The following is a 20,035-nucleotide window of genomic DNA, read 5'->3' as shown; positions in this document are numbered from 1 at the left end:
ACATTTTTGAACTGTGGGAGGGAACTGGAGCACGTGGAGGAAACCCACGCAGACACAAGGAGGATGTGCAAACTCCACACACACTGACCCAAGCCGGGAATCGAACCCAGGTCCCTGGAGCTGTGAACCAGCAGTGCTAACCACTTTGCTGCAGTGCCGCCCAAATGTGCAAACTCCACATAGATAGTGACCCGAGCCAGGAATCGAACCTGGTTCAGAACTGATGTGAAGCAAATCTTCTATGCAAATCAGATTGATCCTTGTTAGAATGTGTAAATATTTTCACCTAACAGGAAGTGCCAAAGCACCTTTTAAGTAATTGGAAATATCATGCTTGCCCAGCACTTGAAGGAAAAATACATACAAACTATTAGATACAAGAAAATATTGCAGATTTCCATTACTGAACTGAAGCTCATCTCAAACCACATTCTCTTTGACTCTTCCAAATAAACCATAATGAGATTCCCTCCGAGAAAGTCAGGATATGTCACGTGAAAGGATTTAGGCACAATTAACATAGGTGACAATTACTGCCACAGCTCATACAATTATCACATTAAACATTACCATCATTATGCTAAAAATAATCAATATTTTGTCTCATCAGGGCTGGTTAATTTGGTAATAAATTATTGTGACAGCCCAATGTTAGGATAATCCCCAGGACGCGTGTTTTATGTTTGCTCCATTTGAATGCAGAATTGGAGTATTTTTGCATCAAGAAAAACAGGACACAGATGGTGAAGGTCAAAGCAAGGTCACATCGCACCTGCTTAGAAAGACCTTGCTGACAGGCTTACACTGAAAGAAATGCCCAAGACCCAAGTCTAACTTGTAGCTTGCTATTCTTTTTAGCAAATTTTGATCTCCAGCAATCTTGGAAAATTCCAGCGCATTTGATTGGCAACTGTTGTTGGAACTTCGATAGAACTCTAGGCATTGTACTTCTTCTGTTACCACTTGCACATAAATTTAAAATTCCAATTCTCCCGTTAATTTGATAGCCAAACCGTTAAGAGCAAAGGTTAGATTAGAAATATCCAATCATATCATCAGAATGTATGTTATGATTTTATAATCTAACATACTGGGATTGTCTAAACATAATTGTTCACAGGTGAGTCAAATATTACATACTTTCACAGCAATTCTACCACCTTACCCACCATGGCAATCAGAGTGGGTGAGGGGCTGACAACGGGAATGTCCATTGACCTCAGATTGGGTTTTCCGGTCTCGTCGAGCGAGGCCATAAAATCCCACCCTGTCAGGTTAAACAGTTGCTGCAATTTAGGAACTACATTGGGAACAAAACATAAAACAGATGGAGTAATGTTTGAGCTAAGACGTTTCTGAAATGCTCAAATTAGGGATTTAAAGGGATTTGAGTTGTTTCTCAAGCCCCAAATTTGAGGAATCCTATAATCATGTAATCATTTTCTTTAAAGTCCTTTTATTTTAATTAGTAACATTGCATCGAGAAACTTTGTTCAGATAGAGGGAAGGAAAAGGTGAAAATAATCCATCAGGTTTCTTGAAGCAGGGCAAGATCACAATTAGCCTGGGTGAAAATATAATTCTTGTACTCATATGCTGGTAGCAAACCTAAATAATGTGATCTGTTGCTGTGCGAGTTATGCAAATTATATTCATTGCTTTATTCAATTTATCACAAATATGTTTGTAATTCCTGGTGGATCTGGCAGCAAAAAAAAAAAAATCAGTAATATAAAGATTTAGCCATTGTTTCACTTTGAGGAAAACCTGTTCAAATCAATCCCTACCATTCAAGTCAAACCTAAAAGCTAGCATAAGTTCAGCACTGTCAGAACCTGCAAACAAATTGTCTGCTTTCCTTCAATTAGAGAAAATATATTTTGAAGGGGGCAAAGGGAATTTAATTGTGTCAGGAAAAAAAAATCTAACCATCCTCCAATCAATTTCTGGTCATGTCAATGGCACCAACATTTTGGAACAGTTACTCAAAGGGAATTTCCCTGCCATTTATCACTTCATTGTATCCTCCCTCCATTTATTGAAGAAAATTATATATTGATAGGTTCACAGCAATTGTCTTTAAAAAGATATATGTTTATAAATAAACCGACAGATGATTTTCACCCTCACTAGACCCATCATACGGGTATCATTGACTCTTTTGCTAGAGCAAGCTCAGGGTATCAAATACATGGAACTTCCATACAAGTGATCTCATCTGACTCTGGCAAAAAGAAATGGAATAGTTTATCATCTTATGAAAATTGGATGATGAAATTATCACACAAACACAGACCCCGTTAGCAAAACTCTTGGCATGATTACGAGGCAATATATGCCAGAGGAATGCCATTAATCTATAAATACTTTTTGTTAAAACAATGTAGTAATATTTTTAAAACTGGTACACTAATTGTTTATTGACTAGTTGAGCGCACAATGTCACAGACGTTTACATATCAATTACAATTTGTATAGATTGTAATATGTCAAAATGGGTTTTTCCATCTGAATACAAGAATTTTAAATGAAATCATGTAGCATTGTGACATTCATAAAAAATGTGCCAGTTATGGGCTAAATCACACTGGTTAACAGATGGCTATAAGTTATCAAGATTTGTCAGTCTTACATCATGCGTAAGCTAGTAGCATGTTTCATACACTAAAATTAATTACTCGCGATAAATATCAATATGATCCAACATAAAATACCATTTATTTCACATTACCAGCATATGCAGTACCAAACATTTAAGTCAATAAACTGTACATAGCCTGAAAACTGTATATTAACAGAGCTGCAATAATATCAAAACAAATCATGCAAATCTCATTACAAATGACCTAATGCCAAAAAACTTGCCGGAAAAATATAGGGAACAATCTTACCAGCCATTCATGCCACACTCCCACTACAGTAAATTCAGAGAATTTGGCACCCAGCCAACACTGTTCAATGCAGCAGGATGGGAAAATCCCACCAGTATGAATGGCCATAACATTCCAGCCATAGTCTTTGGCCTTACTGAATTATTTTTTAGCTTCATGTCCACTTTTACTTTTAATGAAAGAAATACACATTGGCATCTAGGCCCTAGATCAAACCAGCTCATTGAACCCTAATCCAATCAATGCACTATAAGTAACAAGGTTTCCTGTAATTAGAATGGACTACTTGTGTAACTGAAATTCTCAAATCTGCGTGGTCAAGCAGCAATCAGAAATATGCAGTGCCGGGAACAAGCATGCCATGCACAAGCAATGTGCCCTTTAATATATGCAAGCGTACATCAATTGTAAAAGATACAGTGCACAACAATGGGAATTAGAGGAAATTTCTGTGCAAGCATCAGGGAAGTTTGGTATTGCAAACTTTTGAATTGAATCAAAATGAGCAGGAGAAAGGATCTTGCTGAGTAAAGGGCATTAAGTTAACATTACTTACAATTTGCATATATAGTTAAATCACAAATATAATGCCTTTGACCAGGAAGCAGCAAGAATTTTTGTAATTTCTTTAAAATGTCTAGGGAATCTAACTGTTAAGAACATTTGAAAAGGATTTAACAATTTGTTTCATTAGTAATTTTCTTGGATAAGAAAAAATATTGGCCCATGTGAGCTGGTAACCCTTGATTTGAAAACAGTACGAAGAGGGTGGAAGTTGAGACAGAAATCGTGTGGCCTGAATAAAGGAGATCAAGAAGCAGAGAAGATGGAGGGCAACAGCTGCAATAAGTCCTCTGTGGCAGAAATCACTTCACCAAAATCCTTTGTGTACTGCTGTTAGAGTTGTAAATAAGAGTGCCAGTCGTTAGCAGTCTATTTCCAGGGATGTCAGAGAAACTGACATTCTTGGTTAAGTAGAAGGCAAAGACTCCCTGATTAGCTCATCAATTGGATCCTTAATCAGGGAGTTCATACTCCAAAAGGCCAACCTCAATGACCTGACTGAAGTCATTACAACAGCACAGATGCAGACACAGAGATAAAGCAGAGACAAAGAGGAACCATAGAATCCCTACAGTGAAGATGCCATTTGGCCTATTGAATCTACATCAAATCTCCAAAAGAGCATCTCACCCAAGTTCTTTCCTCTGCACCCTCTCCAGGCATTTACCATGGTTAATCCACCTAACCTACAGTCTTTTGACTGTGGGAGGAAACCAGAGTAGCTGGTGGAAACCCATGCAAGCATCTGCTCAGGTAGTCATCCAAGGCCAGAATTGAACCCAGGTATCTGGCACTGTGAGGCAGCAGTGCTAACCATTGTACTGCCGTGATGGAATTTTTTTCACAAAGAAGCAAATTATTTTTGGGAAGTTGCCAATTTTTTTTGTTTGGCAGAAAAAGAGACAGATGCTCTTGGGTGTCTGACCCAAATTTAAGAAAGGTCTAAAACCTGGAAAACTGTGTGAATAGCTTGAAGATACTGAATGGTTACCCAGATGGGGCCAAACCATGAACTGGTAGTTGGTTGATTGAGAAGGAACACCATTAGGATTCTCATGACCTGATGGAAAGGGGTTCATAAAAGTTTGTCTTGTTGATGACATTCATACCTGTGAAACTTGGAAGTGAAAGCTGTTGTTGGATAGGACTTCTGACTTAGCCTGTGTTAATAATGAACTGCATTTGGTAGAATTGTGCAGTGCCAAATTTACATGGGTAGTGCTGGGGATGCTTATGGTTGCACAAGATGCATCTTTATTGTATTAACCACTTGAAACAAAATTTACCTATTTATTGGAAATATAATTTATCTGTTGATTCAAGTTTCATCTGCATTGGTTCTGATTCATGTTAAAATAAAAGCTGCAAAAAACATGGAATTTAAGGCTCATAATAACAGCATTTGTCAATTGTATTTAAGAATATATCATTAAGATAGGTTTCCAGACTAAGGGACTGAAAGCAAGTCTCCAAAGCAGCACCAGAATATCTTCCAAGGTCTGCCATCAGGTCAAACTACTCCATTACACTGTACATGAGGGTAACCTCAAATACAATCCAAAGCAAAGGATATGTGCCAAACTTGCAACAGTAGAAATTTTCTTTCAAATAGCAACTAAGTTATTATGGATTTATCCTTATATATTTGCCTTTTTTGTATTATCTAAATTAACAGAATAAATCTAAATAATCTCAGTTTCTGTTTAATATGCACCAATCCAACATTTACAGGTTTGAACGTAATTAAATCGTAAACAAATTAAGTATCATGTCACACAAATCTGCAAAGGGCAGATTATTAGAGAACATACAGATCCCAGGTCAAGGGTAGATATTAATAATGAAAAGGTTAGGGCAAGAATGAGTCTGTAAAATGCATGAAATTTCTTAATTATTTTCTTCAAATTAGACTAACATTGTTCAGTGCACGCTATTTTAAAAATAATGGAAACCTAGGACTGTGGCAGAGAAAATGTTTTAAAAATCTGCGCTATAATAATTCAATGCTGTTTGTTTTACCTGCATCATCTACTGGAAAGCATAACACATACACAATACTTCAAGAGAGTTTACTACATCTATCATTTTGCTATACTATCTGAACATATTCTTGAGATGCTCATCTGCTCCCCCATCCCATCCATGCCTGTATCTGGTGGCTTTCTTCTCTGTTACCCAAAGATCAGGGCAACTGTTAGGTCAGCTGTACTTAGAATCATTAGTATTCACGGTTCCATACTATTATGTCAAAAGCATTGATGGGGGATCAGAATAAAAGCCAAGTGTAAAGAATAACCATCAATTGTTCAAAAAATGTTTAATTTAGAACCAAAGTACACATGCATCAATGTTGCACTCAACTGAAAGCCTTTCTGGCACTTCCCTCTCATCTCTTCCATTCGTAGAGCGTAAATTAGTTCTTCATTACAAATAATCAGTAAATCACAGTGCCACCAATTTTCCTTTACATCATTTTAGTATTTATGCATTTAAATTTCTTACCCAAATAACTTGTGTTACATTTTAACAAGATTATATCTGCTAGCTATCCATTAAACTGTGGTTCATGCTTCTCAGTACCAAAGTCTAACCAGGCCTGTTAAAATCTTTAAAATCACCCAGGTCTTGTCTTCTACACTCTCACACTTACCTGAGATTTTCTGTTGCTGGTCCATTTCATTTTGCAGCTTCTCACGGTCAATGTCCTGTGGTGGCTTTTCAGGTGTCACTGGTTGTTCACTTGTGGCAGTCAGAGTAATAAATGTGCTGATCACCAGAATAACGAGACCAACCCACAGAATAATCTGAAGAAATTCAAATACATCAACTGATACGTAGTATTCACCAACTTTCAACCATTTCAAAGACACATTCATTGTTTTATCTAAAATTGGGCGAGGTCAATAGAAAAATCCAACAACCAATGATTGCAGTTTAATAGTGTAATGTTAGGCATTTTCGGTCATATAAACTTTTCTCATTTAAATGTCAGAACACAAAGCTTAGGGACCATAAGTGTCAAAACATATTTGAACAAAAGCACTTTGTATTTTCCACAAGGGATATTCCAAATTCCTTTCCTTTGCAAGAAAATACTTTTCAAACAACACTGTCCCTTGCTGAAAATTTAACTGCCCTGTTACATGTTAAAATAAAAAGTTCAAAAGAATAAGCACTTAATAAAAAGAATCATTACAGTGATGTAGTTATATTGGAGAATCACTTCTTAAAATGGCTAGTATTATGGCATCACCTTTCAGCATTCATAAAACAGGAATTCTGCTGTAGCCATGGCTGAAGAATTCTGGCGGAAATAATCTGACATATAATTTACCAACTTGCCAACAGCAGACATGATTCAATGTTAACCTGCTAATGTTAGGTTTGGTAATTACTGCAGGAAGTGAAAACAAGGGGCACTACCAACAGCCGACACACAACCGATAGTCCAGTTAATATCCTAAATGAGCCTGAAAAGGCTTTTTAAGCAAATTACATTCTGTGCTTACTAAATACAAGACAGTAGTAACACAACAGTCAAGACACATTTTGTTCAATAAGCAGTCAGATTATTAAATGGTAATTATATTATTTTTAAAAAATGAGCACGGAGAGCTTCATGACCTCTTTTTATAACCCAAGGCAGCTTTTGTATTGTAACTATCAATCTGACTGCTAAGCCCAGAATCAAATTCTTGTGGCCAGCAGATGAGCTGTTTATAAACCCAATTTGACATTATCCCACACTGTATCAAATCCAAATAATGAGAGATGGCCTGCAACAACTGGTATCAAATTGCTGTGTGTCAGATCAGGACCCTTTGCAGTTGTACTGCTGGTTCCTGGGTGACAGGGAAGAGGCGAATAAGTGTCATATTTCTGAACCGCACCCTCCCGATGGAGGAAGTGAATGTTTAAGATGGTGGATAGAATACTGATCAAACAGGCTACTTTATCCCGAACAGTACTGAGCTTGCACTCATCCAGGCAAGTGGAGAGTACCACACTTGATTTGTGCCTTGTTCTGTTGCCCCTGTACAAACCAATAACTTTATAACGGTATTAGAATATCCAGTGACCAACTTAAAAGGAATCAAATGACAAGACTTCAAGTTTTAAGATTTTTGCTGTAACAAACAACAGCTAAAGATACTTAGTAACGAGCTAATACTCTAAACTACACAAGATTATCCTAATTGTCCTTGAGAAGGTGCCAAACTTATAAATCGCTCTTTTCAATGGCAAGACCCAGTCCTGGATTCCTTCCTCCTAACTTCGCAAGAGTAATCTTACAGTATCCTTAAACTGCTGTGTGCTCCATCAATGGTTTATTCGCCAAGCCTTCTCCAGCATTCTCTCTGGGAACTAACAGGGAAAAGTCTCAACAGGCTTATTTGGTAACAAACGCCACTAGCTTTCAATCTGATGGTGGGATGGAACTTGTTGATGTCATCAAAGAATTGTTTCAGTGATGGTTCACCATGAGTCCAACAGAAGAAAACGTCATCGATGTATCTAGTGTATAGCATTGGTTGAAGTCCTGTGCAGTGCAGAAGTCTTGTTCGAACCAGTGCATGAAGATGTTGGCATATTGAAGTGCGAATTTGGTCCCCATGGCCGTTCCGTGCGTCTGGATGAAGAACTGGTCGTTGAAGGTGACGACATTGTGGTCCAGGATACCAAATAAACCTGTTGTACTTTAACCTGGCGTTGAGACTTCTTATTGTGTTTACCCCAGTGCAACGTCAGCATCTCCACGTCATGACTAACAGGGAATACAGCCTTTCCCCTTTGAAAACCATAGCAACTGCTATACTGGTGCTCTCTTTCCCTCTCTTTGGTCCTTAAAATTTGAGGCAGCAAGTCTGCGATTGGAATCTCTGCTTGGGCTTTGATTTCAGGTGTTAAACTAAGCATGATCACTTCAACAGCCCTCAGTCTGGCCCCACAGCCACCACAATAACCAAAGCACACGGGTGTGCGTTGTTAAGCAGAACATACAGATCATATGACTCAGCAATTGTTTTACCCTTCTCATCTAATCGTAGTGATCATCATGAGAAATCAAAGAATAACAATGACAGTAATTTTCCTTTATACCATTTTAGTATTATTTAGGTATTTAATTTTCTTATTCAAATAATTTGTGTTCCATTTTGACAAATCTGTATCAGTTGTGCTGCAGCACTTATCCAAAAGACTATGGTTCATTCTTCTCGATGTCATGATAACTGGTTCAAAACTTCAAAACCACCAATGTACATAAACACTTTCAAATACTAACCCACACGAGCAGCAAAGCTAAGGTAAAATTAAAATGCAATTAAGTAAAAATTCAATGCTTGTACCAGACACTCCTTCCAATACTGGCCTTTCACACTGCTGTGCAAGATTAACATGTGATCTTGCACTCATTATGAAACCAGTTAGCCACTTGATGCTTCTTACTCATTGCTGTAACACAGAGTTTCCCAAAAATTTCAAGCTGTGAAACCACCTCGTGACCTACCACGAGCATCAGGGGACCCCGATTCTTTTAACGTTGGGGCCCCATTTTTTGCCGTGAAATAGGAGCGACACACAAATCTAATGTAAACAATTATTTTCAATGTCCACCAGGATGTTGCCCAAGATGGAGCATTTCAGCAATGAAAAGAGACTGGATCTTGTTTACTTTAGAGCAGAGAAGGCTGAGGGAGGGACTTGAATGAGGTGGATGGACAGGGTGGATAGGAAGCGGCTGTTCCCTTAGTTGAAGGATCAGTAACAAGAGGGCATAATTTTAAGGTGAGGGACAGGAGATTTACAGGGGAACTGAGGAAAATGTTTTTCAATCAGAGGGTCGTGAGAGTCTGAAATGCATTGCCTGGGACAGTAATAGGAGGTGGGAATTTTTAAAATGCACACGGGTGAACACTTGAAATGTCATAACATTCAAGCCTATGAGCAAACTGCTGAAAAGTGCAACTAGTGTAGATTTAGTGTAGTTTTGTTCAGTGTAGACTCGTTGGGCTGAAGATATTAATCTATTAATAATCAAAAAGTTCTCCGATTAAAAATATAAAAGTCTTGCCATTTGTTATTTTAAATTCGAAGAGCCCCTCACACCTCCTTTCTTCTTCACGCTCGTGTCTCTCTCTAATCTTAATTAACTTGCATCTCTCTCTCCCGCCTTCATAGACACCACTCGCCCCTCTCTAAGTTCGCATGCGTACACGCTCCCCCACCTCCACAAACTCACACGCTACCCCAGTTCCGAACTGCTCCTTTCCCAAGGCCTGAACCAACTACCCAACTTATCTACATCCAGTCCTCAAAGAAGTTTTGCTTGATTGACCCAATTGAATGTCTAATTCTTTATAAACTTTGTGCATTTGAACAGGCATTTATCCATCATGTGGCAGCAGCCAGCTTCGCGGAGCCCCTGGAGACTCTTCAAGGATCCCTGGGAACCCTTGCTGTAGCACATCAATAAGGCTTTGTACATTATGCTTTAAGTCCAGCGAATATGTTGCAGCAGTTATTTTGAAAAAGAACCAAGTGTGGGAAGTATTCACCTGGATCCTTAAACTGTCCTGGTATAATCACAGACAGGGTAGTGATTGGGGAGAGGGCGGCGGGGGTGGGTGTTTGTATCCATCCCTATTGAGGGGGATGTATGAATGAAAACCACTTTCACTTTTGATCATTCAGGTATAAAAGGCATCCTGTACACAGAGACCAGGCCTGGCTATGACTCCTTCCTGCCCTCTTGGTTCAACGGTCTGAAGGATAGCTACAAAAGGTGCTAGAAGAAAGCTGGTGCCAATGTAACAGTATGTGATAATGTCTTTGTTCTTCCTGGGCACAGAAGATGCAGGAGTACAAACAGAGAAGAATTATTTACTGTAAAATTAACATATTTAATAATTAAACAGCATTGCTTTCTCCTTAGCTTCTCACGTCTATAGTAGGGTGAATTTAGAATTTTATTTATACCTTTACTATTCTGTGTTGTACCAAATGTTTGCAAAAGTTATAATGAAACAACTATCACAATTGTAATGAAAAGGTGGCTGGAACTGGCTCATATTATACTAATTAACTAATACCTAGAAGGTAGCTGTCAGTCAAAAACCAATCTTAAAGTAAAGATAAGAATCATAAAATGCTCTAACTTTAAAGTTTATGCAGCCATCCAAAATCTTGAATAGTATTAGACCCTAGTAACTCTATTCTACCAATCAATTACTATACGTACTCTCCTGTTGGAGAGTTTATAGCCCTGGAATTTCCTCCCCAATATGCAAGAGCAGTAGATTGTAACATTTTTCCCAACATCATCTTAAGATCCAATAATTACTCAACATCAAACAGTATCTTCTGCTTGTGAGGATTCACACTGAATAAAATCTTAATTTTACAACTCTAATGACGGCTGAATTTAAGGCATAAATTGCATTATATTTCACATGGATTCAACAGTCCACTAATCTGGTTTGCCCCCAAAGCAACAACTTAATACATGTGTCAATGTATTTTGCAACAGTTTTCTGCATGGATGCCACTTCCGTGTTAGAAAATGAAGCAAAAGCTGGAAACCAGCTGTCATGAAAACAGTTGACTGATTTCTGGCAGCAATACAGCAGTTGTTCAGCCAAAAGAAACATCTGGTTTTCAAGGCAGGAAACAGAAAATCACAGCAAATAATATGCCATAAAGCCGTGGTTCTCCTTTAACAATTCTTTTATAAATTGGAACATGATATATTTTCAATTTGTCATCTGCAATACCAATTTTCAAAAGTACAATACAACTTGGAAGTCCATAAATACAATAGCCCCACCTAACATTAATTTAATGGAACAATCATGGCCTTTGAAAAGTGCAGGTTTAATGAAACAACACAAGTTTCCAAATTTTTTACACAGGCAAAAATGCCATACTCTGATGCCCCACTGCACAGCGGTATTGTCACTGGATTAATAATCTAGAGACCCAGGATAATGTTCTGGGGATCCAGGTTCAAATTCCACTATGGCAGACAATGAAATTTGAATTCAAAAAAAAAAATCTGGAATTAAAAATCAGTCCAATGGTGACTACGAGGTCATTGTCATTAAAACCAACCTGGTTCACTGATGTCCTTTAGGAAAGGAAATTTGTTGCCCTTACTTGGTCTGGCCAATATGTGTCCCCAGATTCACAGCAATGTGGTTAGCTCTTAAATGCTCTCATGGATGGGCAATAAATGCTGACGCAGCCAGCAACTCCCACATCACATGAACAAATAAAAAAAACTCCTTTCGATCAGAGCATTGTGGGAGAAAAAAATGAAGTGACTTTTTAAGATGATTGGCTTCCCAATTGTTAGCTACCATATCAATGGATTTCTGCAAATCCCACTTTTGCTGGTCACTTAAATTCATCTGCTATTTGGAATGAGTACAAGTTAATCGGAATATCTGGAAATGGTTGATAAAGTGACATTGACCTATTGAACAATGCACTTATAATCTGATATGAACTCCCATTATAAAAAAGCACACATAAATAAAAATCAACGAGGTATTAAGGCAGACATGTTAATATTTGGGCATCAAGGACTAACACTTCTGAAACAAATCACACCTTCCCCTTTACACCAAGCCTGGATATGAAACAGAGTTTCACTGGTGCATTGTGTACTCATGACCAACATCCCAAAAAGCATTTCAACCTTAGCACTGGCTACAATATCAACTGTCAGTGCAACAATAAGCATTTCAATTTAACGATCACTATAAAGGTAAATGGAGTGTAAGGCATCACTAAAAGAATCGTGACATAGACTGAAAAAACATCATGAGTAAAAAGAATGGTATCGATATATATGCAAATAGATCTTATTTTACAGTATTACATTAATGTAATTTTTTTCCTTTTGCACAAAAGATTAAATTTCAGAATGAGATTTATGAGGGAGGGAATAAAGTAAGAACTCTGGTTTAGGATTCAACTATCTCAGAGTATCAAGTTATCATGGCCACTAGTCAAAGTTTGCCATTTGTCTGTATTAGATAACCTCAGCATCCTTGGTACATTATATATTTTGGTGAGGCATGCATAAAAACCCATCCCCATGCTCAAGGGGCTTCAAGCCAGGAAATCCAAAAATGCACAACTTCCATTTGTTTTTTTTTAAAAACAGATAAGTGCTCTCTTTGTAGGGACACGCCTCATTTAGCCCAAGTCCAGAATAATTATATACAGGCCAAAGCTTGAGGGCCTCAAAGTTGGCACATTAACAATATTGCAAGCATGTAGTCAGCTAAACCCAGGCAGGTCCTCAGCACAGTACACTGGTAAGTTTCCAACAAGTTGACTACGCCAGGTTTTAGGGTATTAAGTTAGACGGTTTTCTCAGGTCAATTTGGAAAGAGTGACCAGTGACTAATCCCACTAAGTAGCATTAATGACCTAATCTTTAAATTATCAAGTGCTCTACAATACTGTGCAACTGCCTGGCTCAAGTATTAGATTACCAGGTCGCTACAGAAGATCCAATTTGTCATCACCAAGTATGGAAACACAGCTAACTCAGCCCCTTCTTTCTTTTCTTAATTCTCCAGCTTGCATGTGTCATTAGCTGGTCATTGACAGTTAAATGATGGTGTACTTAAGTCAAGGGGATGGTTATCTGAAAAAGGAAGAAAGTGCAGAGTTACGAGGGAAGGTGGGGAATGGTGTTGGACGAGCTGCTCATTTGAAGAGCCGTGCAAACAGGATGGGACATATAGCCTCCTTCTGCATCTTTACAATGCTGTCGTTCTTTCCTTGTTTTAGCTCAAGATATGAAAGCCACTGCACCAGTTTAAAAAGCCAGAGAGCATCCAGAACTAAGGACGCAAGGATTTTGAAACAAAGGCCGTGATTCTCCCATCGCGACCCACAATTTTTCTGCCAGGTCGCGGTGGGAAACATGCATCTCCGGCCTTGAACAGAGATTTGCGCATGGCCAGTGATTGGGCTGGCCAGCAAACAGGAGGTTGACAGTTTGGGGCCACTGTGCAGAGCTCCAGAACTGTCAAACTCCAGCACAATAGGCTCCAACCCCCCTGGGTTTTTAATGAGCCTCCCGACTCTTCAGTACACAGGGTGCGGAGATTCAAGTGACAAGCAGAACTGAGAACAGTCAGGATTTAGAACTTTTGGGAGAATCACAGCCATAATAAAATGTCAATAATACAAATAGTTTATTTAAGTTGTAATTTATTACATTTTAATTTTGTTCAGCTGGTTTTGATTTTTAAATCCTAAATCCAGGAAGGGGACATATAATTTGGCCTGACGCTTTTATGCAGTACCAATGGAAGATTACATTTTCGGAAATGCCACCTTTTGAATTAACACCAGATTTTGAGAGATTTGTTCTTTGGGTATGAGTGCCATTAGCAAGACTGTTTTAATTGTTCATTACCAATTTCCCCATTGATATTACGAGTCAAGTACAGAATCTCCCTAACAAAATTGAGTGTACCTACACCATTTACACTGCAGTGGCTCAAGGCAGCAGTTCACTACACTTTCTCAAGGGCAATTTGGGATGAGCAATAAACGCTGGCCTAGCCAGAGACAACTACATTCCATAAATGCATTAAAAAAAACACGAGACATGGGTGGTATGTTCCTTCTCTAGAGAGGCAGTGGTAAGCCAGTTGAGTTTTTCTTTAAGTAATCCAGCAACATTGTGCTGCTGGTCCACAAATTCAACTTAACTGGTCACATACAAATGCAACTCATGGGGTGGGATTTTTGAGCCACCCGCACCCCAGATTGGAAAATTCCGCTCAAGGTCAACGAACCTTTGCACGGTCGGCCCCTTACTCGCTACAATTCGTGGTGGGTGGGATGGGAAAATTCCATCCATGAAAATTCCACAAGGTCACTGTCACTTCCACACCAACATAACAATTGGCAGCTCAGATGGATCATAGAAGTAGGAGATTCTGTCAGTGTCCGGCCCATCATCCACCCCTCAACCAACAGCACCAAATACATTAATTATCTGCTTTTTGTGGATCTTGCTGTGTGCAAGTTAGCTGTCACACTTTTCTACCAAGTAACTGCACTTCAAAAGCAAAACATGCAAAGGCATGTAATAATGCAGGTTCTTGCTTTCTTTGCTCCCTACTACCTCCAATTTTTTCTCCACCTGTCGTTATCGCACTGTGGTTCCAGAATCACCCTCTGCTATACTGTCAAATGTCCACTGTAGCTGCATGGACTTTGGCGATGTTAACAAACTATTTGAATACGTGACTTTCATAACCAAATCTCTCCTTTCTTCATCAGTTACCCAGAGGCACACTGGATCCCAATCAGAAAACACGGCAAATTGTCCTCCTATCTAAAAACTAGAGGCCTAGAACTGTTGCCTCGGTCCTACCTGAAATCAGTTGACTCAGGAAAGTCAGATTTAACTTTGACTTTTCTTGTTTATATGCCACATTTTATCATTGCATAAGCTTACTAACAATTTGGAGAATCGCATAGTTAACAGATGAAAGAGATAACAAAAAAATGTTGAAGCCTGTTCAAGAGGGCAGTGAAATACAAATATAAGAAACATAAGAAATAGGAGCAGGAGTAGGCCATCTAGCCCTTCGAGCCTGCCCCGCCATTCAATAAGATCATGGTGATCTGTCGTGGCTCAGTTCCACTTTCCCACCCTCTCCCCATAACCCTTAATCCCCTTGCCTATCAAAAACCTATCTACCCGCGTCTTAAATGTATTTAGTGAGGCTGCCTCCACCACTTCAACGGGCAGAGAATTCCAGAGATTCACCACCCTTTGAGTGAAGAAGTTCCTCCTCAACTCTGTTCTAAACTACCCCCGACTCCATGCCCCCCAACCTTCTGTAAGGACCTCTTGTGCGGCACCTTATCAAACGCCTTCTGAAAATCAAGAAACACCACATCTACCGGCTCTCCTCTATCCACCGCCCTAGACACATCCTCATAGAACTCCAATAAATTTGTCAGACGTGACTTCCCCTTAACGAAACTGTGCTGCGTCTGCTCTATCAAACAATTCCCCTCAAGACGCCTCGCTATTTTCTCCTTGATCACGGGTTCGAGCATTTTACCTACAACAGACGTTAAACTAACCAGCCTATAATTCCCTGCCTTTTGCCTGCTACCCTTCTTAAACAACGGCGTAACATTAGCCGTTTTCCAATCTTCCGGCACTTCCCCGGAATCCAGCGACGTTTGGAAAATAATCATCAAGGCATCCACTATCACCTCTGCCATTTCTTTCAGAACCCTTGGATGCATTCCATCCGGTCCTGGGGACTTGTCCACAATCAGTCCCTCCAGTCTGTCGAGCACTGCCTCTCTAGTAACAATAATGTCACTCAGGCCCTCCACTCCTACCATCCTTCCATCGCTAACACCCGGCAAACTATTCACATCCTCCTCTGTGAAGACCGAAACAAAAAAGTTATTCAAGGCCTCAGCCATTTCCCTATCCCCTCCCACTAAGTCCCCCCTCTCATCCTCTAAGGGTCCAACGTTCACCCTAGTCAGCCTCTTCCTTTTTATACAATTTATAAAAACTCTTACTATCCTTTTTTATATTTAGCGCTAGCCCAGTTTCATAGTTTATCCTACCCTTCTCTATCAACTTCTTCATCATTCTTTGTTGATATTTAAGCCTCTCCCAATCCTCTTCTCGCCCACTACTCTTAGCTACCTTAAACGCATCTGCTTTTAATTTAATACTCTCCTTTACCTCCTTCGTTATCCATGGCTGATTATCTCTCCTCCTACGATCCTTTTTAACCATCGGAATAAATTTCTGCTGAGCACCAAGAAAGATCTCCTTAAAGATCTTCCACTGCCCCTCAGCAGACCAACCTTCCAATGTGCTCCCCCAGTCAACATTCGCCAATTCCTCTCTCATCCTATCGTACTCCCCTCTGTTCAAACAAAGGACACAGTTCCGGGAGCCCACTTTCTCCTCCTCCATCTGCATCAGAAACTCCACCATACAATGATCACTCTTCCCAAGAGGATCCTTCACCACAAGGTCCCTAATTCTACCTGCCTCATTAAATAACACCAGATCAAATATGTCCCTTAATTGAACATCAACATCATTTCAGAAACAGTGGAATACTAAAGGCTTTAGTGAATTTGCATCTCTTCACCTTGGATAGAGAATGGGTTAGTCTACAAGAAGGAATTCCTGATCAATGTTCCAAGTTGCGAGAACTACCCTCCTTTCTGTGCCATCTGTCACTGCAAACCTGTTGACCAGGCAGTTAAATCATTCTTCTCTTTGAAAAAAAACAAAAAAATGTCTTTAATTTAAACTTCTTACATGCTAGCAAAGATCTGGCCATGGAGAAAATATAGCCAGCTGGCTTACTATAAATTGTACAGTCTAAATAAAGTTTAAGTGACTAGATCAAAGGCAGTCTTTTCTTATTTTGTTCTATTTATAAAATGTGTTCCCACATCAACACACTAATATGGGACATTTAAAAAAAAATGCGCTTTTATTATCCATTGGCTGGTTTGGCCGCAAACATCAAGAAAGCAATTCCTTCAACATTTTTAAACATGTTTCAGCTTAATTAGAACAAAGGGTAACAGAAGGCATCATGTGGCTTTATGTCTACAAGAAACTAAGTAAGCCTTTGTAACGTGTGAAGCAAAATCTGCATTGGAATACTATATTGCTTACGTAAAAAGAAATGCAAGAGGAAAAAGATGGAACAGGACACAATTTACAGAGAAAGTGAGCAAACTTGTAACACTAACCACAAATCAAAATTAGGCAAGATTTTCAGCCATTGAGGACAACTGAAGAATGTTACTGGATATTACACATCAATTTCTCTTGCAGTCAATTGTTCCAATCATTTCCCCTTTCTTGCTCCACTTTAAAGAGTGTTGAACTTAATTTTAAGTACTGCAAACCCTATCCCAAAAGGAGGGGGGAGAAATAATTATAGAGTAAATTAACATTTTAAGTTCATTCTTTTTTCTCAGTTCGATTTGACAATTTAAATGTCACAAGACTTTTTTTTAAAGCTGTCATACGATTAAACGCATGTGTTTATTTTAAAAGTTGTCAGTGAAATTCAGTCCTCATGGCATTGCAGCTGCATCATTTGGGACAACCAAAATAGCTGCTTAGAGAGAATTTCTGGTTGCAATTGCCTTAGGACAATTAAACCAGAAAAATTATGTACGTATAAATCTAGAATGACACTGATGTAATTCAAGCTATAGCAAATGAAATAATAAGACCAGTTATCTTTCACTGCCATTTTGTCATTCTGACTAGAATTGCCTATGGCAACTACCATAAGGCTTACATAGCTCTACTAATAATAAAATTGCACAGCACTTCTTCTATTTCAAACTACTTTTATCTCCAGGTGTTCCTCATCTCATCTCCTTCAGCAAAGCAGGCCAGGTGATTGACAGCTGAAATACCACTCCATGATAAGCCAACATAAGGACATATTTGGAGGAGGGACAAACCTTCAATTTCCTCTATGTTACAAGGGAACACTGCATGACTTAGTTGACTAGGAGGAAAACTAGCTTAGCTGCGTCACTGAGCTAGATCACACAAAACTGTCATCTGATTAGGAAATCAGTGATTTACTATATGCAATACTGTATTTCTATTGACAAAAATCCTTTATTTGTCAGAAACTAACCTGAACTAGGAGGTAATAGATTTTAAACACATAATTTTAAGGCATCTTTTGTAGGAACAGTTGCTAAAGGAAGAAGTAAAATACCTGCTGTTTATAAGGATTGAAGTCTGAAGGCATGTGGAGGCCACAGACAGGGAATTCAGACAGAGCAAAACATCCTGGTATTATTCAGGATGTAAGTGAGATACTTTATTTTTCAAATTTTCTAGCACCAGCTGGGAGTACAGAATTAAGGGGGACGAGTTCTGCCATATTATAAATATCCATGTACCTTCTATTTTATTCTCTAAAAGGACAGAAGTAGCAATCAAAATATAAACTTCACAACAATGTGGATGCATGCAAAATCTACAACCCCTCCAGTATAGTATTAGGATATTTTAAACATTCCCTCCCCACCACCGCCTTCAGAAAGAAAAATAGAGATTTAGGGAATTACAAAATTAGTGCGCGAAAGTGAGACAGAAGTTATCTTTATAATTGGAACTTGAAGGGCAGAAGTATAAAGGCTTCCTGCTTCTTTTGCAGATTAGGAAACTAACCTGTGAAGTGAAACCATTCTTCTGGATTTTCCTGTAGATAAGCGCTGGGCAAACAAAACAGATCAGACTTCCCATGGTGGCACCAGTCAATCCAAGGATCGTTTCCACTGACAAAGGAAGAACAAGATGTGTTAGAATATAAAAGTGGATCATCCTTTCTGGTCTAACGTATAAGTGCAATAACAAATAAGGCTTGCCCTTTTGAATTCATAAATACTTATTTCAGTAATAAAATCTCATTCTGAACTGCAAATATATCGTTGTCCACAATCGTGATTGTTCTCCCCTTTTAACTGATGTATAAATTGTCCTGCCAATTAGCTAAACAAAATTTACAAAAAAAAAATCAGTAACCTTATTTTAAATGGAAAGTATATCAACTTTATCTATATTGTACCCTTACCATGTTAGTATCGGTTTGCCCATGAATGAGGCAACTGATCAATTACTTAGTTTGTCGCTAATCATATTAAACTGGTAGGAAGTTCATATGAATCCGATCATTCAATACCAATAAATAGCTTTCCTGAAATTGGCATGCATTTTCCACTAACTGTTCCTGCCATCAATATAACTCATGCAATAATCTTCCATTGACTTTCACATGCACAACAGGAAAATGTCATCAATGTATACTGAATCGTTAAGGAAGAACCACGAAACAATAACTCGCATGGTGACAAACAAAATAGAGGTGGACCATTGGGTAGGTATATCAAATAATCAAACTACTCTACTTTGTAACTTATGATGAAAAAAATCAAAGTCCTCCACTCCTACAAAAACTTTATTCAGCTGTATTATTGATTTACTGCCACTTTAAACAATTTGTCTTCTGTAAGCTGTGTGTAATGAGTTTAGAAAGACGAATCATTTGGACTTGGGCATTAGAATTGCCATTTTTCTCCAGTGCATTTTTTCCCTCAAGATAAGAGGCATCATGAAACATTTAATATTCATGTCAGTATTAAAACACACTGCGGCATGGCACAACCACTGCCACTTGTAGACTGCACTCCCTTTCTAGATTGACATATGTGTCTTGACAGCCACTGAGCAAGAGCATTGCCCACTTCACAAAGGTGACACATCTTATTCCCAAATCATCTATTCTCACATCATTCTTGAGCATGAACATCAACTTGTGCCAACCATTTGAGTTGTGGATCTCTGCTGGTTGGACAACTGCTTCCAAGTTGATTTAATGTAGGGCCCTTACAACCAGCAGAGAAACAAAAGTTTCATTAGACGGTGACAACTAGTATTACTATTTTAAGGTTGCTGAAAGTGTGAAGAGATGAAGGAGTTGAAAATTTACAAATTGGTGCCATCAGTCAGT

At 38.7% G+C, this 20,035-nt stretch overlaps 1 protein-coding gene across 3 annotated transcripts in view; it reads right to left on the bottom strand.

Annotated features, from left to right (window-relative positions):
* slc38a10 (solute carrier family 38 member 10) overlaps window positions 1–20,035 on the bottom strand; it is a 129,361-nt gene that overhangs the window by 57,767 nt on the left and 51,559 nt on the right. For all 3 annotated transcript variants that reach the window (XM_080209606.1, XM_080209607.1, XM_080209608.1), the window contains 2 exons: window positions 18,697–18,803; window positions 6,106–6,259 (listed from right to left, as the gene is read on the bottom strand). In XM_080209606.1, coding sequence (XP_080065732.1) covers window positions 6,106–6,259; window positions 18,697–18,803 — 261 coding nt within the window. The remainder of the gene's footprint in view (window positions 1–6,105; window positions 6,260–18,696; window positions 18,804–20,035) is intronic.

This window comes from Carcharhinus amblyrhynchos, chromosome 21 (assembly GCF_965287045.1).
Source record: "Carcharhinus amblyrhynchos chromosome 21, sCarAmb.v2.hapA, whole genome shotgun sequence".
Classification (NCBI taxonomy): domain Eukaryota; kingdom Metazoa; phylum Chordata; class Chondrichthyes; order Carcharhiniformes; family Carcharhinidae; genus Carcharhinus; species Carcharhinus amblyrhynchos.
This window is presented reverse-complemented; position numbering and strand designations above follow the sequence as displayed.